This window comes from Triplophysa dalaica, chromosome 5, assembly GCF_015846415.1.
Source record: "Triplophysa dalaica isolate WHDGS20190420 chromosome 5, ASM1584641v1, whole genome shotgun sequence".
Classification (NCBI taxonomy): Eukaryota; Metazoa; Chordata; class Actinopteri; order Cypriniformes; family Nemacheilidae; genus Triplophysa; species Triplophysa dalaica.
Window position 1 is genome coordinate 5800365 of NC_079546.1, and position 25462 is coordinate 5825826.

The 25462-nt window shown below is 38.9% G+C and overlaps 1 protein-coding gene across 10 annotated transcripts in view; it reads right to left on the reverse strand.

Annotated features, from left to right (window-relative positions):
- grip1 (glutamate receptor interacting protein 1) overlaps window positions 1-25462 on the reverse strand; it is a 196717-nt gene that overhangs the window by 48348 nt on the left and 122907 nt on the right. For 8 of the 10 annotated variants that reach the window (XM_056748038.1, XM_056748036.1, XM_056748035.1 and 5 more), the window contains exons 2-7: window positions 17426-17506; window positions 7974-8109; window positions 5747-5892; window positions 3329-3412; window positions 2657-2732; window positions 1240-1385 (exon numbers count right to left, since the gene is read on the reverse strand). In XM_056748038.1, coding sequence (XP_056604016.1) covers window positions 1240-1385; window positions 2657-2732; window positions 3329-3412; window positions 5747-5892; window positions 7974-8109; window positions 17426-17506 — 669 coding nt within the window. Of the gene's footprint in view, window positions 1-1239; window positions 1386-2656; window positions 2733-3328; window positions 3413-5746; window positions 5893-7973; window positions 8110-8679; window positions 8814-17425; window positions 17507-25462 lie in introns of those variants that run through there. The other 2 variants (XM_056748032.1, XM_056748033.1) reach the window with 2 other exon arrangements.

Here is a 25462-nt window from a genome sequence, read left to right on the forward strand (position 1 = left end):
AGAGGGCCTGAACGCTCGCTGTAAATTGTGATGAACAAGCAATGCGAGTTTGGTCTCTGGCGTGCCTTTTTAATCAAAGTCTTGTTAGTGTTGGAGAGTTTTTATGAGGAGTAAAAGAAAGCAGAAGGTAGAAGAGGGAGAAAGACTGTGCCAATAGATTTAAGTGCGAGATGGTGCTGTATTTCTTAACGCACTGTAGACAAGTCAGCAAGAATTAAGGGGATAGTTCACCCAAAAGAATCATCGTATGTTCACCCTTATATCATTAAAGCTTGAACTTTTACTTGTATATGACTTTTTCAAAAACAAAAATTATATTTTGAGAAATGTCTTTTCACACAATGGAAGTCAAAGGGGGTCAATGTTGCTTGGTTACCGACGTTCTTCAAAATATCTCCTTTTTATGTTCTGCAGATGAAAGTCAGTCATATACAGATTCGAAATGACTTACTGCGAATATACAAACTTCGTCTTCAGTTGGGATAGAAGAAAGCCTTTTAACATAATATATACACACATCAGCTTTGAACTGAGAGAACAAGCACAATGACCAAAAACGCAGTTGAATGGGCGCTGTGGGATTGTTGGCATTTAATGTCGTCCACCCAGCTATGTCCAAACTGAGGGGTGTATTAGTGCAGTGAAGCAGGATGTGCCTTTTCCTCTGATTTACACTGAGCAAAGCGGCAGAAAAAGAATCTATCACTTCTGGGTCAAAGCCCGACAAAGACATCATAGAGATGAAATTCAGCCATGAGCCACTACAACACTGTTTTCCTCTATGAATTCCCTTTTCATTTACTATAGTATCATGCGCAGCATGCGAACCCTGACATTTAGAAAAACAACATTTCTGAGTTTGATCAAATTATACAAATGCCTGATAGTTTTTAAATGCTAAAATGGTTGGGGCTGTCAGCCAATTGCTCTGTTAGATAATTTACAAGAATAGGCTGCCCACAGAGGCGATATTAAAAGGGACAGTTCACACAAAAATGGGACAACTTTTTATTATTTATTTTCTTTCTCGTTGCTCAAAACCTGTATATGACTCTTTCTTCTGTGGAACATAAAAGAAGATATTTTGAGAACGTGCCAGTGGTTTTGTTTCCATACAACGGATATCAAAATATATATATCTTATAAAACATTACATATACATGTATAATGTAATGCTCTCCAAGTCACTTTGGATCACATTTCAAATGTTAATGAAAGTATCTAGGGGTGTGTCCTTACCCATGACTGACACATCGTACTCAATGAGGAGAGTGGCTTCCTGGCCACACTGTTTAAGGATGCTCATGGCCTCTGCGTGAGACGCTCCGTGCAAACGAATTCCATCGATGCTGAGCAGCCTGTCGCCAGGTTTGATGGTACCTTCCCTGCAAAAGAAAACAAAACGCAAGACTGAAATGTACTTTCTGAATTACTGCACAGAAGACTTTTGTTGTTCACAGAGCATATTTTCAGTGTAACAATAATCACTTAAAATTGCAATGTTGCCAGCTTTACAATGCGTACCGAGAGAAAATCCACACATTCCATCTTCACCGTCTCTGATCGAGTAATGTGTGCGTTTATAACACATGAGAGACACAACAATAATTCCTGAACAATTAACACCAGGAACATTCCTGAAGCTCAAAAGCATTAAAATACAATCACACACCATTGGAGGCACTTTAGGAATGTGGGAACTCTCTAAGGGAGCGTCTGGTACTTAAGCTTTCTGTCGGCGTCTTATACGGCGTGCCCACAGTACGCACTGACACAAACTGCTATGTGCTGAATGAAATCACCAGTTTCAATCGGAGATTGCAGAATGTCAAGGGGCCAGTCAACACCAAATTGCAGAGGTGGGAACAAAACACAATATTCACTCAGAGAAACGGGAGACACCACATTGAATGTAAATAAATGAGAATTCTGTTTTGGTAAGAAATGAAATTACCAGTGTGCGAAATGAATATTGATAAGGGTCGAGGGAGAAGCGATAGAGAAAATGGTTGGCACGTAACTAGGGTAACAGAGGCTGGGTTCAGAGTGAGTGAGTAAAATATCAGGTCGATCCATTTGCAATTCTCGAGCGGACACCGATGTATTTCAATTCTGAGGGCTGACCAGGGAGATACTATTTCTATTAAAAAATAACGTGCTATTTGAAAACACAGCAATGACCGCGCTCAATCTGTGCTGGACTTGTTATTATACTTGTTATCAGAATCCATAAGAAAAAATATGAACATATACTATGGAAGCCCTGAACCGCAATGTAAAAAAATCTTTTTCCCCTTAAAAACTATACTCCAATGTTTAATGCAACATATACAGGAGATGAAAACTATACCGCATACCAATTGTTCTAATAAATAAACAGCATTACAAACCTTTCCTTGTGTTTATCTTAGATGGACTATACGCCTAAAAAACATCATTTGGGTCTAGGATTGCATGCAAGAAGAACAGACCGCAAAAATAAATAAATGGTGGGTGGATGTGTTGAGGAAAATTTAACTATATTTCATTTGTTACTGAAAAGTATGGAAAGAAATATAATTGGATTATTTTACCACAGCAAGGCATCTTATAAGGTTTTGTAAAAGAGCCTTAATGTCAGTGTTATTGAATTCTGTTTACTTCAGGACAATCTCACCTGTCAGCTGGACCGCCGGGTCTGATGGTTGTTATGGTAACTGGGCGAGATTTGTTCCTATCCTCATGGGCACCACCTACAACATAAAAAACAACAACAACAAAATAACAATCCTGATACATTTATCAAATCCCTTAAACTCAAAATTTCAACATTTAAGTTTTATTTTTAAGTAATGAGCTCTGAATATGGCTCTGATGTAAACACCAAAAGGCTCACAACGTGGATGTATTTCCATACATTTTTCAACAAGAAGGAGAGTTCATGAATTTTTAAAGCCACGCCTTGCTGTAAAATTGCATATTGTCGTATTTGCAAACGTTAAAATGTTCCATCTTGAAGATGAAAAGCAAGTCGGTAAAATGCCTCTTTGATTCATTTCGAGGAAAGCTAACAGAGACCTTGACTGAGAACCTTTTTACTCTCTTCAAAAGACTTCCTACACGGATGGATGTGGAAAATGGCCTTTTACTTTTTAATGAATGCTAAAATGCTGTTTGGTAAATATCTCCAAATGGAGCGTTAGCAGCGTGAATGAAAGCTTAATGCTTTTGCCGGGCCCGAGGGCAGCCAAACAAAACTTCCAAGAGAAATTTGTCTATTTCATTTGAGGCCGGTCTGCGTGTTTGCGAGACGTATTCAAAGACACTGGAAGTCCAGAGAGACACTCACCCCTGATGACGAAACCGAATGTATTGCCTTCTTTATGTAGCGTCACCTCCACGTTTTTGAACATGACCCCTGATCCCTGAACAGCTGAGGGAGGAAGGAAACAAGGTTCAAAGTTCTGCCAAGCTTTCAATGGGTGAGCAGAATATCTAAGCAAACATCAAATGCAATTCATGTTCAGGTCTCATTGAAAGCATGAGGAAACTCAATGTAAGACGGAGGTTATACAACTCCCTCAGCTTATTGGTTCACACACAAATCCTCACTGTCCTCGTAAAACCTCGGATGTCCAAATTTTTTTCAGGAAATGGAAACAACGCTATTTTTTAAATGAATAAAAGCTATGTTGCCTAAGTTGACAGGGTATGTTTTAAAACTTGTGTTTGAGGAATAGAAACGGTGACTAATACTAATTACTTATGGCAAAAAATTAAAATCACGAAATATGGAGATATGAGGTTTCAGAAGGACGGCAGTGATATGATGGCTTTTTAAATCAATATTTACTGCCTATAAATATACAGTTCTGTTCAAAATTATTCAACCCCCTGAAATTGATTGTTTTGGTCGGTTTGACATTGATTATGATCATTCAGTCATCTTGCTTACAATTAAATCAAAGAGGCACGTGTAGGTCAGACAAATATAACATAACATTTATAATGAAATAACCACAAATGTCTTTTCTGAGCTCACATCATTATCAGTTTTATTCAACCCCCAAGTGACATTCAATCTTAGTACTTAGTACAACATCCTTTTACAGTTATAACAGCTTTTAAACGTGAAGCATAGCTTGACACAAGTGTCTTGCAGCGATCTACGGGTATCTTCGCCCATTCATCATGGGCAAAAGCCTCCAGTTCAGTCACATTCTTAGGCTTGCGCACTGCAACTGCTTTCTTTAAGTCCCACCAGAGGTTCTCAATCGGATTTAAGTCTGGTGACTGCGATGGGCACTTCAAAATGTTCCAGCCTTTAATCTGCAACCATGCTCTAGTGGACTTGAGGTATGCTTGGGATCATTGTCCTGTTGAAAGGTCCAACGTCTTCCAAGCCTCAGGTTTGTGACGGACTGCATCACATTGTCATCCAATATCTCCTGGTACTGAAGAGAGTCCATGGTACCTTGCACACGCTGAAGCTTCCCAGTACCTGCAGAAGCAAAACAGCCCCAAAGCATGATTGACCCCCCGCCATGCTTCACACTAGGCAAGGTGTTCTTTTCTTCATAGGCCTTGTTCTTCCTCCTCCAAACATAGCTTTGATCCATGGGCCCAAACAGTTCTAATTTTGTTTCATCAGTCCACAGAACACTATCCCGAAACTTCTGTGGTTTGTCCACATGACTTTTGGCATACTGCAGTCGACTCTTCTTATTCTTTGGGGACAGCAAGGGGGTGCGCCTGGGAGTTCTGGCATGGAGGCCTTCATTACGCAGGGTGCGCTGTATTGTCTGAGCAGCAACTTCAGTACCCACATCTGACAAATCTTTTCTCAGTTCCTCAGCAGTCACACGGGGACTTTACTCCACTCTACGCTTCAGGTAGCGCACAGCAGTCGAAGTCAGCATCTTCTTTCTGCCACGACCAGGTAGCGTTTCAACAGTGCCCTTTGCCTTGAATTTGCGAATGATGCATCCTATGGCGTCTCTTGGTATGTTTAACATCTTTGCAATCTTCTTATAGCCATTGCCCTTCCTGTGAAGAGTAATCACCTGTTCTCTTGTCTTCCTGGACCATTCTCTTGACCTCACCATGTTTGTAACCACACCAGTAAATGTCTAGAAGGAGCTGAGTATCACAGTCATTTTAAAGCTGCCTAATTGGTGCTTATTAGGCTTTATTGCTGCTCCCTGATATTCAATACCTGATTGAAAACACTTCATTGAACCTCTGTTCTTCAGAGTGGTAGTCTTTAAGGGGTTGAATAATTATGTCAATGAAGAATTCACAAAAGAAACATTTACTACTGTATTACAAAACTAATTGATGTCATTTTAGTTGCATATGGTTCTTTAAGAAGTCCTTGTAGGATTTCATTCTGAATACAATTACAAATGTACACTAAATTCCCTAAAACCATTTACAGCATTGGGGGTTGAATAATTTTGAACACAACTGTATTTCCAAGCACTTGTCTCTTGTATTTCAAGTACAGATCAGCATGTACTGTATTATACGCGTTATTTAAAGCAAATCAACCCCATTTAAAATATCAACATCGAATATTATAATATCGATCATTCAACCTGTTCGCAAAAGAAAAACATCCAGACAGACTATGCATCATCTTCAGTCACTATTGAATAATAAACCTTGACCGAGCTTTAGTCTATACAAATAAAATGGACAAATAAAATATAGATTTTTCAGAAATATGTAGAAATATTTGACTATATGATTGAATATAGTCACTCACAGACAGGCGGCAGCTCGTACTCCACCTCCAGCACGACCCTCTCCCCCACATTCTTCAACAGACTGATGATCTCATCATGACGAAATTTCGTCAGATTGATCCCGTTCACAGACTTTATGTAGTCGCCCACGTTCAGCTGGTCACTCCTGCAAAGAAATGAAACACTAGATTTTGGTATTTGATAATGTAGCGGATGTTTACCTTTGTAACGCACAACAATGGAAGCGGCTGTTGGTGGTTTCTTGGTGTTAACTGGTGTGTTCAGACGTATAGACGTCCTTTGACTCATGCCTGTATTCACAATAATTCACTCTCACACATTATTGCCTATTTATAATGTTAAAATATAGATATGAAATGAGAGTCAGTATGTTCAGTGTAAGTCTATGGGGGTTATTCCAATGTTCACCAAGGTACAAGTCTGTTCCAGATGTATTGTAAGAATTATTTACATTTACACTTTCATACCAAGCGACGTATAGATGAGGGAAACAATGGAAGCAATTGGAACAATATAAGGACAACAAAAAGCATAAGTGCAATAAAAACCTAGTCTCATAGCCAACACAGTATACAAGTATAATCACATTGAAAAGTAAAGGAACGCATTTCTTCTTCACAAACCATCAATTTGAAACGTTATTGAATTCAAATGGTTCGGGAACAAAGGACGGGATGGAAAAAGAAAGAAATGAAAAGTAAAGAAAAGGGTGAGAGAGAGAAATAAATGGAATAATTTAAAGGAAAAGAAAGGTATGGAAAAGGAAAGAGCTGAAAGAACAGAGAAAAGGTAGAGGTGGAAGCAGGTTGTGCTCTTTGATAGTTGATCTGAGCAGATAAAGAAAATACTTTCTTCTTAGGAAACATCTGATGAGACGACAGGCGGCTTCTGTATCTGTCGCTCGCTCTGACACGCACAGCCGCAGTTGAAAGCTCTCGCACTTTGCAAGGCGGAGTGATTGTCAACAGTTCCAAGAGAAACGACTGTGATGTCGGGCATTCATTTCAACGTGAGAAAATGATCAAGCCGAGTGTCTCAGTGGCAATAAAATACAGAGCAAAACATTTAATTTAAAAAAAAATGATTTATAGAAGAAAAGTACCAAACCGTGAAAGGTGGGTGCAAAAGTGTGCTGGCATGCGGGTATGTGTTATGTGATTTACTATATGTATAATATGACAGTATATGCAGTCTTTTCTCTATATGGATCAGGATGTGATGTGTGTGTTCACGGTGATTGAAATTTAGTGTGCAAAACTCTATGTCGTTTCAAAGAGTACCATTTCAAACTACACAGACAAAAATCCAAACACCCCATCTACACTAGAATATGCAGTACACTTCTTTTGTGTTAATAATTTACCTCAGACACAAGACCAAACCATATGCTTAAAATTGTGAAAAAAGTATATTATTGATTGAACATTAAGTCCTAATACAATACAATTGTTTGAACTTTAAGCTCTACCAGAGAATATAAAGTACCGTTGTTTGCAGAATGTGCATCGGTACTATTGATCTCCATACGTAGCGTATCCGTACATTAAAGTATTTGAAAGTAATGTTCCAGATTCAATTAACATTTGTGGAACGAATTGAATTGAATCTCGAAGTTTGCGAACACAAAGAAAAAGCATTTTCTCTAATGGATGAATAAATGGAAATCTACAGGCAAGGCATTCTAGGAGGCTTAAAAGCACAATGATGCTATCCTTTTAAAGCACTTACTGTATACATATTCATCTTTTAATAAAAGAGATGTGAAGAAATATAAATGATCTTTTAATGGTGTGAAAGCGTTCTTAGTGAACATTCTAGACTTCTGACTGGACACTCGTGGGCGGAGTTTAAGTCCCGCAAACAGTGATCAGCGGACATTAACATTCCGGGGTCCTTGCACACATCATGATGTAGTTACTATGGTTACTGGTTTACATATTCATGACGCGAGTCAAAATATTTGTTGCGGTTTTGCATACATAATGCAGGGGAGTGATTCTACAGTATAACCTTATACTTTCTTATGCTTAATAATCTTTAAGCCACGTTGATCTATCATCATCATCTTTTTGTTTACGTAAAATTCCAAACAGTTTTTCAAGTTTATCTCTTTGGACTACGCGTCCTTAAATATTAACCCTATGCGCATCATTGTAAACATAATTGATGTTTGTTTGAATGGATTAAAAAACATACCAAGCACAGTTCTCAAGCCCACACACTCACCTGGCTGCGATGCCACCCTGACGCAGGTTGGAGACGCGGGGTTTGCCCTCTTTGTCGATGCCTCCGGATACGGTCAGGCCCAGGGTGGTTCCTTCCTTCTTAATGAGCTCCACAGTGCTTGTGCCTTTAAACTCATCTGTAAAGAGGAAAGTAGGATGAGAGGAGGTTGGCGAGGATGAGCAGATGCAGGAGATGAGAGGGTTACAGGAGCAGAGGAGGCCAGCAGATGCCATACTTCTCCTCTCCCCTCAATGACTGTAATCGGGCATCTTGGCCTATAGCCCTGTCTCTCTCTCCCTCCTTCTGCTTCCCTCACTTTATCACTTTCTCTTTGTCTCTGTGCCCTGTCTGGTAATTACTTATACACTGCAGAATGCCTTGTTAGAGAGATAGAGATAGACCGAACGAGAGTGAGAGCACCTTTTCACATCTTGCTCCCTTTCACTCCCTTTGTCATTTTAAAGGGATAGCTCACCCAAAAAATGAAAATTATGTTATTGTTTACTCAGTCTAAAGCTTCTGAGCTCCAGTCTCCATTTAAGCATCTTCAAAATTTAGCCTTTGTTAAATGGAGAAAGACATGAGGTTGTTTTGATGATGTCAGAACTTTCATTTCGAGTGTACTGTCCCTTTAAATATCATCTCTCTTCGCCCGTCTCTGTTTTTTTTTCTCTCCTTTCTCTTCTATTTACAGTCTTGCTCTCACCTGCTCGCACAGATATTGCTGGACAAGCAGACGCGTCTCTCCATTCCTCTCTCCTCGATCGACCGGCTGTCATTCAATTCCTCTGTGAGATCATCAAATTCACATTAAGCTTGCCGCATATCTGCGCACGCAGGACACCCTGATCTCCCCTCACACACAAACATATATGCTTCTGTCACTACTTCAGCTGTCCTAGCTGGAGTAGGAATAAAAATAAGACATTTGTAATCCCCCTCTCCTCACTAGAGGAAGGGAAGATGAATGTTTATGTCTTCTCCCAGTTTTCTCCCTCGACTCACTCCATCTTTTTTCGCCGGGTACCGCAGGATGAAGCGCGGGGGGAGACCGAGCTCCAAACCCCCGAAGGCTTCTGACAGAACAGGCATGCTGAGATTCTCTCTGCAGGAGGACGGCATTGACGTGACACAGGGTAAAAGAAGAGCTTTTTATTCGCCACTGAAGGCTAGACCGAAAGACCTTGGGGAAACACTAAGTACGGGGACCAGCAGTACAACGAATTCACAAAGATCGATCACAAAAACACATTCATTGAACATACTCGATTTTAAACTTCAAAGCAAGTCTGGTAACAAGTTTATTCTTTTTTTTTTAAGTTTGACTATACTGACATCTTAATAACAAAATGCTCATGCCACTTGAAGTGATACAAAAGCCAAAGATGTCGAATTGGGACTCAAGGCAACTATTAAAAACAAACAAATGAACGACGTGGAACTCACTCCATTAGCCTCAATCTTTTCAAATTGAAATTAAGTCACAACCTCGAAAACTTCAATAAAGGTCCTGCACGCTTTAATTTAGTCAAACGTTATCAACCTGTTAAAATAATCAGTGTGAACGTTTTATCCCTTTTTTTGGCAAACCTGCCGGAGCAGAGTTTCTGCATCTGTGATGAAATGATGAGCACAGTTTCTACATCTGTGATGAAAACTTTCTGTTGCAAATGCATCTGCTTTGTTTTGCTTTAAACCCCATGACCGCTCCAACATTCTTTGCATGCGAATCACAATCGTAGAGACTTCTGCAAAAGATGAAACATATTTGCACTCAGGGTCCAATCAATAGCACATCCATATGGACACAGGAAGGGAGTGACCTTGACATGTCAACCAAGACAGTGAGATGTAAGGTCGGCTTTCACCTGAACCTCCAGTCAAGCCTGAGGAGCCAAGAAGAAAGCTCCCAGTTAAAACTATATAGAGAAAGTAAATAAAAAGTTCAGACAGTAAATAAAATGTATCATGTTCCTGTTAAATAATGTAGTGTATGATTGGAAGTGGCAGGGGCTTTAACATCTTGTCATGACAAAAATATGGGAATCAACTTTCAAACAGTTCAAAAGCCTGTTGTGTTCGTCGTTAATTCATTGTATAAAATATATTAATTTGCCTTTAGCTTTCGTTAAAAAAATGTGATTAAAAGAGCTTGAGGGAATTCGACTGACAGCAAAAAATTACAGTGGGACAAATTATAAATGCTGTCATTTCTCGCATCTCATTCGGGTGAAGAATAAATGATGGGTTATTCTGAGGTTTCTGACAGCACTGAATTAACGCTCTCCACATGTGAAAGACAAGAAGAAACAACGTTGTTGGCATAACATGACTTATAGAGCAAGAAACATACTTGTACATTTTTAAATGCTAGGACGCAAACACAGATGCAAAAGTTTGGCCAACCAATATGCACAACCTTGCATTTTTATGCATTTGTGGCTTTTATTTTATTTGCTGTGTTAAATTTTTAAGTAATTTCGATTTATTATTGTACGTTTTAACCAGTGTTGCAATTTACGAAAAATAAGTTGAAACTACTTAACTTACTTAGATGAGTTGAATTTACTTTGAGTCTTTTTTTAAATAGTTACTTATAAAAGCTTGTAAAGCCAATATGATTGTACTGAAAAATGTAAGACTGCAACTTTGTATACTTCCGAGGAGTATGTTGTGAGCGCAGTGCGCTTTGCGCATGTACACTTCTTAACCCTCATAGCTAAAAGGGCAAGGTAAAATATGTCCTTCATTTCACAGCTCTGATTGGGTAATGTCTTGTGAAACACATTTTTAAACTCTGCTACCTCCACTGTATACATAGTGGGTCAAGTCACGCAGCTTAGCTGAGGGGGGGCCCTTTGGGGGGTCATCCAATATCCAAACAATTTGTGGCACGGTATGCCATGGTCACATTACAAGCTCACTCTTAAGCTGTCTGGGAAAAACATGGTTCACAGAGGGTTCAGTCCAATATCTCGGCCCCGGGCGAAGAAAAGGGCCCTTGGGATCTAATGAGCTGTTCTTTGGGGGCTACACTGGGACAGCTGTGGTGGTTGATAAGTTGATCCCATTACTTGTGGTTTCACATGTAATTCCAGGTCGCCTTGCCTTTTCTCTTTGACTGAGGTAGACCGTGCTTGCGGTGCCTTACTAGGTTGCCAAGGTGATGGTCGGCCATCAGCTTTCCCGAAGCAGACAGATTTCAGTGGTGCGATCAAAGATAGCGGAGACTGCTGGGGCCGTCAGACAGGTATTGAGAGAAACAGCATGAGCAATAGAAAAAATACTGAATAGGGATAAAAGAAGAGATGGAGTTTATGACAGAGACTGTGATACAAAACACAAGATGGATACAAACTTATGTCCATTTGCGACAGAATACGTTCACGCGTGAATGCAAGCTAGTCAAGTATGCATCTTACCAAAATGACACTAATTGAACAAAAAACGTCTTTGATTTGGCAAAACGCACTGATTTATGTGTGTGTGTGAACTCTGGAATGGATAATGATTCCATCTATAATGTCGCGAGGTGTAATGAAAACATTTGGGTAAATGCCCATTGTCATTTCCGAGTGTAAGTCTCTTTGAAGGCTGTGGGCGTACCAGCAGGTGGTCTCAGCTCCGAATCGGCTTTCCACCACTGAGACTTCAGCAGTCAACATGACAAATTGGCCCATAATTCAATATGGAACCAGGCATGACTAATGGTGGATGTTTGCAAACATTCGCCAGATAAAACAACAAACTACCTCAGAAGCGATTACTACGAAATTAGTACAGAATTACAATTATAAAAAGTACATGAAACGCAAGACCTCGTCGGATACTCACTTTCTAAACCGCCTCATCAAAAGGTGATAAAACGAAGCAGCTAATGAAATTAATAACGAAATGAGTTATTTGCCATCGGAAAAAAAGCAATCTGCTGTTTAAATTAAATAAAGAAGTTTTCGCCGATGTTCAGTCAAGCACGCGCTAGACTTAATTACATTGAGACTTTGTAACTCCCATTGGGTGCATGTAATAAAATTCTCTTCTGTTCAATAAATTGACCACCTAAATGCCTATTTTCACATTGACAGACGTCATTTTGCAACTGAATGTGAGGAAGGATCAATATATGGAGATAACAAGACTCAAAATGGTGGAAGAGCACACCAGTAATGTAAAAACGTCTTCGAGATCAGCACTGCCTCACGCTAAAATTAGTAGCCGGAACAATGGGATTCACTCCGTGTCGGTTTTAATAGCTAAAAGGCTTTTCAAGTCTGAATACAAGAAAATCTGCTGAATTAGAGGATTTTGGAAGTAAACCTTATTAGTATGCCGCTCTGACCTCTCCGCAGAACACACACACAGGTAAATGAAAAACGCTATTTGTTGGTTCCTGCGCCGACCAAAGCCTTCAGGGAGGAATACGTTTGAGAGCATTTATCATGAAGATTTCGCACATCCGCATCGAGCTATGAAGTGCTAGCCTGCACGTCTGCCTGCTATCTCTTTACTCATCTGTGTCTGACACATACCCCCCAGCGGAGCTCCGTCTGCTACCAAAGAACATTTCAGAAGAGCAACCCCCCTCCCCAAAAAACTTCCCAAGTAACTCTGTCCACAAGCAAGCATCTTTATAAACGAGCAACAATTTACATTAAACCTTCGCACTTTCCATAGTTTGATGACAGGCCGGAGGCGAAATTGATAGATGCTGCTGCGGTTGCACCCCACACTGCATTGGGTCCTATAAGTGCTGAATCACTATGTCGTGCATTTATTTAGCTTGCGAACCGTCGCCCCGGCGGGCTCCGCAGCCAACTCATCTGTCACCAACCCAACTTTCTCGCTCTGATTACGTGCCGGCCGGATGAATGCTAACATGGCACTTTGAAAGAGATGTGTTTACCAAGAGACCTGTATCCAGGATAATCATAAGCTAGCTTTGGTTAGAGATGAATGATGTTGATGTTTCGGTCTCTTCAGCAGCAGGCCGATGAGATCTGGGACGTTCTGGCACAGTGGGTTTTAGCTGTCTATGTGTTGCTTAAAACCTATTGTGATAATAACCTGTTACAGAACACGACACCCTATGGATCCATTTCCACGATTTGCTAATTCTCTCACGCGTATTGATAACAACACAACCGCAGGGTTTTAAACGTGGAGCTAGACGGGTTTTGGTGCGAGAGTGCAGAGACGACAACTGTTTTTACGTTTATTGAAAGGCCCTTTGAGAGATACATGATTGAGAGAGTCTCCTGAGCGCTTCTCTATCAGTGTGATAAAAATACAGGGATGTCATCTTGGAGAGAGGTACGGTACTTGTTGAATCTGAAATGAAGTGCCTGTTATCGGTTTTCTATCCAAGCAATCACTTTTTCCCTCGGTTCTGATTTTCACCTGGAAAGTTTAGGAAATTGATGTCAGGTTTTTCTAATGCATTACCTATCAATCAATGCAATGAACAATGTTCTTTTTCAGAATTAACTGCATTAACTTATGTTAACCACGAGCACTTTTGAGAAAAAAGTTAAAAGCAGAAATTAACATAAACTAGGATAAAATCATGTCGAAGAGTTGTTTATTGTAACTTATGTTAAATGCAACCTGTTAACAATTTTTTGGGAAAGCTGGAATAAATTGGCAACTCCCACTTGATGTTTATTGGAACTTTACATTAATTACATTACATTTTAATTATTTTTTTATAATTATGTCTATACCCTCACCATGTCCAGAAGAATACATCAAATGTTTCTAAACTGTCTAATTACAACCATCAAAATAGGTTTCACTTGCCAAAATTGTTCTCTAAGAAACTGAAATCTTAAAGGTCCAATGTGTCATTTTTTGGAAGATCAATTGACAAAAATGCAATATAATACGCAAAATTGTGTGTATAAAGTGCTTACATAATGAAGCGTTATGTTTTTATTACCTTAGAATGAGCTATTTCTATCTAAACACACAGCGGGTCCCCTTGCATGGAATTCGTTATGTAGCCCTGGCCTGGATTTCATTCTTTTCCATCACGGCATACATTTTTAACCCGCATATTAAAAGTTTCTTAAAACACTTAGCATGTACGGTCTTAAGAGAGCAAAGGCTAAGAAAACTGTTTCCATTTTCTTTTCAAAAGCCACTTTTCTTCAGTGAACCACATCACTTAGGACAGACGGTCCTTAGGGTAAAACGATTTTATTATTCATAAACATGACATGGGCGTTAATTCTGGTTCAGAATGATCTTGTTTTACACAGATGATGAATTATTAGAATTCCCTTGAATCATATAAGTAGTGCAGATTCAATGTGTATTATTTATGGACTGTGTGAATAAAATGAAACTTCTGTCGCCATGTACTCATCTATTGGGTCATAACACATTCGTGTGACTTTTTGTGTTCTCTTTTCACTGCAAATACCGTCTCCTTTGAGTTTTACATGACTACAAGCACATTCAAAATATGTAGTGTCTATTTACAAGGAGTACGAATAGCCCGCCTTGTTGGGAGACTAGAGACTGTGATTGGAGTAGAGAAAGTGTGACAACGACGCGATTCTCCAGTGGAGTAAGGTGTAAAGTCTGTATAGCTGTATAATCCACCGCCTGCTGAAATCGCTCTTTTACCTTTTCAATAACATTATGGATAATAAAAGTCATTGTTTTCAATAAAATTGTTTTGAGACTTAAATTCATTTTTATTCATAAAGTTTAGATTTAAGGTAAGGTTAGGGGTAGGTGAATGGCTTTAATATCTCAATAAATCTTATAAATATAATGATTTACACTCTGTTATTATTGCATACTGTTTAATGTACAACAATACTGAGGTGCAAATAGTAACGTTTTCTTTATAAGTACAAATAGCATCTTACTACTAGCCAATTTCTACTTAATCCAAAGAAAATACAGCAATTTACGGTTAGTATAAGTAGCATATCGCTAAAATATGTTGCCATTTTCTCTTAGTGTGCACAGAACCTGCTGCTATTTAAACCTAGTGCAAATAGCCGCTGCCATAAAAACATAATGGAAATGGTTCATGATTCACCAACTTGTGTACTCCATACAGCCTCAGAAATAAATTAAGAAACAATTTCCATGTGTTCATTTAAAATGATATTTTTTGTTTAATTGTGTGAAATAGTGATAACATTTCTTCCAAATTTCTAATGGACATATTTTTTTTATTCACATTTATTTGCAGAAATTTAAACTGGACAGACCGGCAAAATAACCAAAAAAAGATGCAATATGTGTTGCAAATCTCGAATACTGCACAAAAAAAATTCAACTTCAACTTCAAAAATTGTTCAACTAAACTAATGTATTTTAAGGTTCTACGATGACAGAATTCTTTTATTTTTTGGAAGCACTGTCCCTATAAGAAAGAGTCCCGTTTCACCTCAAAAATATTGCGACAGTAAAAATTTTTATTGCATAAGTCTCATGCATCCAGTTATGAAACCTAGCCAATGGAAGGAATCCAACAAATGATGTAACCTCCTTGTCTTTGTTTTAACCTACGGCCTCTTTCAATGTTCACTCGCATTCCCTCGGCCTCATTCAATGTTGGATGTATGTGAAGTACTTTGTGACAGTCCCCTTTAATCCCACTCTTGGCAAAAACCCATTTCATGAGGGAGCAATGAGACGTGCCACTATCGCTGATGTGCACGCCCGCAAAACCATCACACAGAGCTCGGCAGAAGCGTTCGCAGCCTGCGCCTAATCTGTCTTCAGATGGATGGTTTAATACGCCAGTCCAAAGAGCCCCGTGCCTACGGCATGGAGCTACATCAGAACGTGGGCACCAGGCCCCAAAGCCGTCATGCTAAACGCTAACCACTTCTAAAGATGGGTTTGATGTGCTTAGCGCTCTGAACTGAAAGATTATACAGGGAATTTATTTTAACACCCTCCGAGACATCTTTTTTACCTCTAGCATAGAAATGAGAGCTGCTTCAAAAAGGTCTACATTAACAAAAGGGGCGCAGGGTTTCTGTAGGGAGTCTTGAGTGAATGATGTACAGAAACTTTACTTTGGGAGGAGGACCGTGATTTATTCATCTCGTCGTATAATGGATGAAATAGTCGTTTGGTTTAACTGTGCACATTTGGAACTGCCCGTCAAAAGTTTCACCACATCAACTCATTCTCTACTTTCCTATTTTCCACCTGTTAGATTACTTGTAGTCAGACCGTAAACTATCACATTTGGAAAGGATCAAACAAATCTTCTTCTTATCATCGTTGCATATTGCTGGCATCTAGAATGATTTTGATCAGCATTTTATTGTTCATAGCAGGGGGCTGTCTCAACTTAAATCTACTGTTTGCCGATTGATCCATTGTAGGTGTACTTGGCAGTTTTTGGGGCTTTTTATAATATTGTTTTAAATAAAATTATACCGTATTGTCTGAAATTAATAAATATATTAAAATATCAATTTAAGTCATATCGTCCAGCCCTACTGTTGGCATTATCTAAAACAAATTAGTACCAGAGTTCAAACAAAAAAATGCTTGCAAAGAAAGTCATGCATAGAGACAATTTACACGCGTCTCAAATATTTATGTCAGGTTGTAAGGTACTATTATTTCCATCATAAGATTTTTAAGAGGGAGAAACAAATTGCAGAAAATAGATGAATGAGAAACATATTCGGTGTATTTGTGTGTATTTAAAATGTTGACTGGTATGTGTAAAAACATAATACAAACCATCGATTAATTAGACTTTGTTTTTATAAAATGTAATATTTTTTCTGAAATATGAAGTCTTAACAATGTTTGGATTAGTTCACTTTATGCATACTGAGCGCTTGTCATTATGCCAAGTGATGTAAATGCAAATGATCTAGTAACATCATGATAATCCCATTTAAAAACCCAAAGCTTTATCGCGCTAGAAGCATTGGTAAGTTTAGCTTGCATGACTTTACAAAAGCCACTTCCCACTGGAAACAAACGGCAGCCAGTTTTAAGAGTCTCAATTTCCAACGTTTTGTGATATGTACGTTCAGACAGGTGTGTAAATATGTAACTATATCTTCTTTGTTGATACTCATACGCAGTAATACAAATGCTACCAATGTCATTTTCTTTCTTACTGCCTGACATTCTGAGCATTAAACAACTGAGCACTAGAAAAGTATCGAGGAGAAATATCCCACATGTGAGTCTGAATGGAATGCAATGCCGAATTTGCAACATCTTTGGAGTGACAAGTGAGACATCGTAAATTGAAAAATAGGAAGGTGGAAGGGCATCAGAATTTGTTTACAGAGCTACTGTATGCATCCTTCATTGTCATCGATATCCCAGATAATAATAAAAAAAATGTAATATTTGTTTGGCTATCCCCTTAAACTGGAGCCATTTCGGACACAGCCAAGAAACGAGTTTGGCATCAAGGGGCCAATTTCGGGACCCACCAATATGCTTCGTACCTGGAATACTCTGTCTCCTAATTGCCAGAGCTCCATCTGGTGGCCTGGAGGGATTGGAATGTTTAGTGTAAGGCCCCTCATCTGCAAAACACAAGAAAACCAAAATACATTTGACAACCACACACAAACAAAATACTCCAACTCAACCTTGATTCATTAGCAAAAGCTCCTCCTTGTTTTCACACGCAAGCATCAAGGTGGCGTTCTTTACGTAGGTTGATAGCTGTAAAGAACACTCGGCTATCAAAGAGTTCAACACACTCAAAGGGATGTAGCCTTCAACATAACAAAACACACACAAAAAAAACCGTCAGAGCAGAAGCTGTCACCTTTTCACACCCACGGGTAAACATAATAAAGACACACACAGTCTCTCTCAGAACATCACGATCCCCAGCCACTCCTAAATGTCGTACAGCGAGCAGTGTCCTTCCATCTGTGATTTACAGAACGTGAGGAGCTCCAGCTGCGGCAGCTCGACTTGGCCTTCCACGTGCTCAGATCGAGACAGCGGGAGTCCCATCATAATGGAACAACAGGTCTCAGACACCAAGCACAGTTTACTTTGACTGCAGGAGCAAAGCGCAGCCAGACTCAACCACAGATCACATACAAGTGGAGATGTAAGTACTGTGCGCCTCTACTCTAAGAGACAGGAACCTGTATGACTTCATTTATGAAGATTAGATGGGGAACAATCTCTGAACACCGCATAAATCAATAACGGTGTTGTTCATAGTTATGGATGGGGATCTGAACAAACCCCCAACCGCAAGTAGTGCACTTTGGGCACATTAGAGCGTGAAACAATAAATCAAATCATGCAGATTGTTGAGGAGAGGTGCTAATACTTCTCTGGGGTAAGTCGTCAGACTTCTTGCTTTCCCTGGCGGACGATAAAACAGGAAATAAAAATATAAAAACAGACATTGAAGGACGTACATGAGGCATATCGATGGACTATTATTGGAGACTTTGGGGGATTGAACTGGGATGGTAATGAACAGCCTAGCCTAGCAACCACTCAGAACAACATAGAAACTTGTAAGCAAGGCACAAAAACGCCATTTTGACTAGGGGTCAGGACGCACGATACACAATTCAGGATCACGATAATAAGACGGTTTTTAAACTGAAATGTAAATAGAAATAAAAAAAAGTGTGTTCAAGGTTTAATTGTCACTTTTGTAAATAAACTAGGCAAAGCAACTTTTTTTACATGCCACATATAATTCAAAGTGCTTTTCACGAAAAAAAATAATCAACGTTTTTTAATTACAATAAAAACCAAAATTGACTTGAAATGTGCAATAAAACAAAGAAAATAGAAATAAAAGCGTGACTTCAGAATTTAAAGGAAAATAAAAAGGAAATGAAATAAGATAAAAATACAATTAATTACAATTTAAAATGTCTTTCAAAGAAAAAAAACATTTTAACCAAATTTAAATTAGGAAAGAAATTAAAAAGCTTAACCCTTAGATAGAACTTTTAGGGTAAAAACACCTTATAAAAAATATAATATAAAAACATTAAACAGTATATGAAGAGCTCTTTCCCAAAACGCTATAAATCCATTTTAATAGTTTTCATGAAAATGACATTTTTTTACTTTACCCATACATTTTGTTAATATTCAATTTATCCTGTTAAAATGGTCTGTTGGCTCAGTCTGAACATGTTAAACAATGATTGTTAAATGAAACAACAATATTGTCGATTATAAATTCAAATTGTATTTTTATTTTTTTCAAAACGCTACAAATCCATCCTTTTTTTCAAAATTGTTTTGGTTTATTTCTTTTTAAAAACAAACAAACAAGAGAAAACCAGAAACATATGACATCAGGGACTCATACTATAAATTAATATAAATCAAATAAATGCAAATGCATGAAATAAATAACAGCCAAATAAATAAATAGTAATAAACTAAATAGTAAAATAATATAAATATTTTCAATTTCATGTTTCAATATTTTCCACCACATACAACAAATAATTTAGAAATAACACATACAAATACAAATAACGAGGCAATTCTGATTGGTCGAGAGGACATATCGCATTTAATCTAAAAACAGGTTCGGGACTTATAGCACTTTGGAAAGAAACTGCATCTTGCAGTACATTTTAAACAAGAAATTATAGCGATTTGGCATGAAACATTGATGGAGCAGTGAATAGGTTTAGTACACAGCAAAATGGCATGACAAACTCATTTTTTTTAATTTGGCACTTCGGAAAAGAGCTCTTCATAAGTTAACACAGGTCACACGGTTGCAGGTCGACCAAAAGGATTCAACACAAAGCTTACCATAAACGATCACCATAGCTCTACGACAGGCTACATATCTTACATTTTTTATATCATGATGTCACAGCAAAGCCCGGACATCAACCTGCAACGACTTTCCACTTCCAAGTGCTACTTAAAATGTATTTTAAAACTTTTTTTTTTACTTAATGCAATGAATCCAATGTAATCATTGTAACAACCAGTTATGAACCAAACTCAAAACAACACGTCCTGTATATTATTAACCACATAACAACGCTAATATTCAAAGCTCATAAATAGAGTAAATCATGAGTAATTGTTTTCCAGGTGTGAAAACTTTATCATCGATGGACTGTATCATAGCAGTGGGTTTGTGGGATTGTTATTTCTCAGCACTATCAGTTACGTATCTGGACTACAATACCAGTATGGAAATTAGCTGCGGATTAGGTCATGCATAATAACTACCGGTGTTGCTCCAGGGAAAATGTGCCTGTAATAAATGTACTGTAAGTTAATTAAAAATTGCACCCATAGTCATGCGATAATAAAACAAATCTGTTCTATTTTAATGAGCAAATGCACACTTTCCATCTTCGTGACTTTCAAAAGGACGGTGGGAGGCAAATAGGCCTGCAATACAACTAGAACTGGTGAAACATTTATTGTAATATGATTAAATATTTACGGCGCATATTGTGTTTGTAAAATATGTTGTTTCATCAGAAAAAAGGATGACTCCTGGTGTAAATACATCATGTAGCAGCAGGGGTTAATAAGGTCACGTTCGACTGACAACTCCAGACCGCCTAGTGGGAGGAATATAAATGAGATCCACTATATTATTGACAGTTCTGGTCTTACTAGAAATTAAAGCGGCTGATGGGTAATTTAGTCTTTATCATCAGTCAAGCTCCGTTTGACTGTGTGGTCAGTGGGTTGGGTACAAATCATTGAACTTAACAATGGAAACAACTGCTTTTAATCCCACACCAAGCTCAGCTTCAGCCGGTATTAAAAATACCATCTCATTAATAAATCACATCTCAGCCAGAGCTGCTTGTGAAATGAGGGAAGGTCAAAATGAGACAGGAACTCTTCTGAAGACTACAGGAGGTGACAAAAACATATTTTCCAGTTTCTTCTCCAGTCAGTTACGTAGCTAACATGAACCCTGACATTTCTGGGTGTCAAATCACAAGCACCAAATTACAGAATGAATGACTGCAATATTTGCTGAAGCTGTGATTTTGTGTGAAATTGAAGCACAATAAGAGTCCTTTTATTCATGTGAAGGAGATGATAGAGAAGAATTATATTTTATATAATGAAGAACAAATACACTAAAGTACAAAAATCTCGGTTTTAAAATACAATTCGCAACATATGATTTTTTACGAATGCTGACGTCTGTATAGCAATATCTCAATATAAATAATACAGTGATGTACCAAATATAAACCTGACACAGCGTCCTGCAGAAGACATGCCTGGAAGGCGCCACCATCGAAGATCTTTGTGATAGTCATTACATAAACGACAACAATTGTTTTTATTGAAGTCAAATGCATTGACTGGCACTATTTTTACAGCATGTGTAAGATGACGGCCGCTTGTACTGTATCTCCACAGGAAAATAGGCCAGACAGACAAATCTGTAAGTCCACAGTTTCTTTGAACCGTTGTGTAGACGTCACACTTTGAGCCAGCAGTCTCCTCTCAAAGCGTGTCTGATGTCTGTGACATGACTGTACAACAAAGATTGAGCTCATGAATATCAACTGACTCTTGGTGGCTTTTCATCTTTCACTATCTTCATTGATTTTGCATAATGTTCATTTTTGGTTAAGCTTGGCTTTTTATTGCAATGTATATTTTAAAGATTAATACACATATATAAAATCATATAAGCAACAAAAATGTCAACCTTGGCTATGTCTCTTCATAAATGCCTCCAGAAACAACGCTTTTGATAATAGGCAGAATACACAAAGTGCCCAAATGTTTTAATGCGAGCCATCTGAGGAAAACTACATGAGCCATTACATCTAGCCATTTAGTGCGAGCATGTGATGTTCTGAGCAACAGAAGGGTCAGTAAATGGATTACGGGCGCATCCAGGAACAAGATTTCCCCGAATTTGTCGCCGGTTCTGAGCTGAAGGCATCAAAAGATGAGATAACCGAAATAAAAGCAAGCTTTATATCTTACTATTACATCATCCGATCATCCACGTGCCGATATTTCGATTTGCAAGTTTTTACATCATCCGATCATCCACCAGCCCATATTTTGATTTCCAAAATCAACACGGGCGAGCGCACGGGAGAAGATTTATTTGTTTTCATGTGGAGAAAAACAAGAATAATCTATCAGCGATGCGCAGGAGGCTCCCATATTGGCAAGTTTCAAAGCTTTTCGCGGTTTTTCACGCAAAGTGAAAACCAGCATGTGGGTTGTTTTTCATACGCTCGCCCAAGGCTTCTCTACCTCATCAGAGTGTGTCACTGTGAATGAAGACAGATATGTTGTTTCAATTATTCATTGCAAAAGAAAACGCTTTTTATCAATCGCGCTTTCCGTCGTGGATATCTTTGGTCTTGGCAGTCTTTGGTTCAAACTCTTACAGTGTGTAAAAAAACGACAAATCGTTTCTGTTGCCTGCGAAATGGGAGTGTTTCAAAAGCTGTTGGATTTGGATTTTGCATCATTTTGTAAATCTGGGTTAAAGAGAGAGAGAGGGAGAGAGAGAGAGAGAGAGAGAGAGAGAGGGAGAGAGAGAGAGAGAGAGAGGGCCTGCGTACGTCACACCATCACACAAGGAATAAGTGCCATCCTTCACCACTTGTTATTGTGATCACACACAAACACAAAATAATGAGAATGCACACGCAACAAGGAACTAAATGTATAGCATCAGAACCGCACGATTTTCTCTGCTGTCACTCTTTGATAAAAAACTAATTATACTCCACAGTTGTGAGCGAATGTTGTTTGTGGTATTATATAGACTTTTGACAATTTAACATGTGTGGTTTCTCCTTCAGTGCCCTCGAAGAGCCGCGTCTGCATGCAAATGATCAGCCTCCTAATAAAACATTTAATTTGCGGTGCTTAGAAAAAATCCCATCACTGTTACTTATTCCACATAAGTAACACAACAACGTCCTAATGGCAAGTGTTAAAAACGTCATTTTTTTGTAGAACAGATATGAATGAAACTTTAAAAGCGATGACTTGACTTTGGAATTCAGCCCGGCTGATGATGAAACAAGTGAAAATTGTTTGCATTGAATATATGTGGAGCTTAGAATATCAAGAACAGAGGGATGTTTTCTGGTTTTAGAAAACCACTTAGCAACCACCCAGAGCACCCTGGCAACGGTTAAGCAATTGCCCCGGAAGGAACTTCATATTGTAGCCAGTCAAAAAAATATGCTCAGCGCACATTAGCAAACACATTATACCCTGGAAAGCATTTACACACCGTACGACACAATTGGCACTGTAACTCTTATTTTATTCGGAAAATATGCAAATCTAGTTGCCGTTTCTATATACAGATTTGACAGCAGAGGCGAGAGGATTCTTGAGATCAAATCGCACATCACAAGCTCACCTAGCCAACAAATCAGGTGCCTCAACGGTGCCTCCTAGATAACTCGTGCATTATTATGCAGACGGCTGACATTCTGTCAAAAAAGACTGAATATCTGAATAATAAGATATTTGAATGCCTGTCTGGTTCTGGAGATATAGAATCAGATAACGAAATTGGGCATAGGCCATTGGTAAAAATAGAGGTTTCAATTAAAAAAGCACAAGCTACACCAAATTTCACATTAAACATGTTCTATCATACCAAAACGTCATCCCCGTTCAAAAATATTTAGCAGTTTAGAGAAAACAAAGCCGCACAGCGGGGCGACAATTAACCGTATTAGGCAAAGCCTATTAAGAGCATTCAATCTCTCGCTCTCTCATATCCCGTGCGCTACTCACCAGAGTCGCCGTGGAAAGCCCTGCTGATGCCACACAGAAACGCCATGCCTTCTACAACACCCAGAGGTCACACGAAAAACCCCTCGCACACAGGAAACCAAATCAAGCACCATCGGAGATCTGCTTCAGCCTCACCAGCTGTCCGGCATCTGTTTTCCGCATAGTTCCTGGCCCCGTTTCCCCTCACATGCATAAATCCGTCGGTACATTCTCACACACACAACCTTGGCGAAGCGAGATGTTGTTCTGATAAGTGCTCCGGTTTTTTGTAAGGCAGTGGGCGTTCTGAAAGTGGTGGAGGCCGGATTTTATTTGTGTTCATTCTACATTCAAAGAAGAAACCCCAGGGTATTTGTGCACTCTAGACAAGAGATGACAATGTGAAAAGTTGACGGACGGAAGGGCCGACAGTGAGGAAAAGATCAATGTGCCCAAAAGCCAGAAAGACAATCCAGGTTGGTTGACGCAGACATGCAGACAGGTGGCAATGAATAAATTAACACAATCTTGGATTTGAGACGCCGGCATTAGCCTGGGTAGAAGAAACTGATTTTTGGACGTGCAGCATGAGGAAAACGAAAGGGAAGGAAGGTTTCTGTGTGTGTCCATATGTCTGAAATAGAGAGGCTGTCGTTCTGTCAGGTCACAGTAAGCTCGCTCATGCATACCTGTACACTCATGTGGGGCGCTGAAGACATGACATGAAGGTACAGCAACAGTCCCTAAAAGCTTGCTGCAGAAAAAAAAACATGTCGAAACTAATTTGCGACGCAAATGAAGACAAGTATTCTACGTATATTATTTATATTGTACATTTTGTATTTCTAATGTATAACATTTATAACCGGTTACTATTATCTGATTTCTTTATGATCCGTTTCATTTCTAGCGTTAAGCTTTCTAGTATAAGAGGAAATCTATGTTTTTTCATACTGGGGACTCTTCTGTTGGATGAGATTATATGAATCGCAGTAAAAACAAAAGCGCATCAAAACACCCTTTTATTTTTTTAGTTCAAGTGTGCTCAATAAGAATCGCAGTATTATGAGGCCACTTTAAACATAGATGACCGTGGTGCTCCCATCTAGGGAGAAGGAGTGATTTTATTATTTTTAGCAATGATCTCAGACTATTTAAAGTGGGTTGACACAAGCCCACCCACTCGGGCGAGGAGAGTGAAACTACATCATACATAAAGGGAGCAACACTCCTAGTAGCCTCTTGGGTACGGTGGAGGAGCGTCTGCCCGCATTCACCGCTGAGTGGAGAGGCAGGACGTCCTGAGAATAAAAGCCCTTAAGTTTTAACCCGAGTGACCCGAGCAGTCAGTTCATGTCATGCTCAACCTACGGTGGTTTTTGTGAGGTGGAAGTGTGAGGGGGTGCCTTTCAGAAAGGAGATGAGAGAGACAGAACAGACAAAAAAGGAACTGAGATCGTGTCTAAGGGAGTCAAAGCTACCCAAGGCTCTGTCTCAGTTTCTCAAAGTGCAAGCCCGGATCTGATTGGCTGGCTGCTACACACCCAGAAAAGGGAGTACACCATTTTTTATTAGTCTTTTTGTGTTTATAATCTACATGCAGAAGTATTACAGAATTTGGTAACTTTTGTGAAATTTGTCTGTGCCATGGTACCTAACAGAAATCATCAAGCAAAACTGCATCATTCTGCTTTGTTTGCAAACAAAGTTCTGTAGTGTTGAAAGCTAAAGTCATTAAAAGGATTTACTAGAGAACATAACAAGATCAACTGACT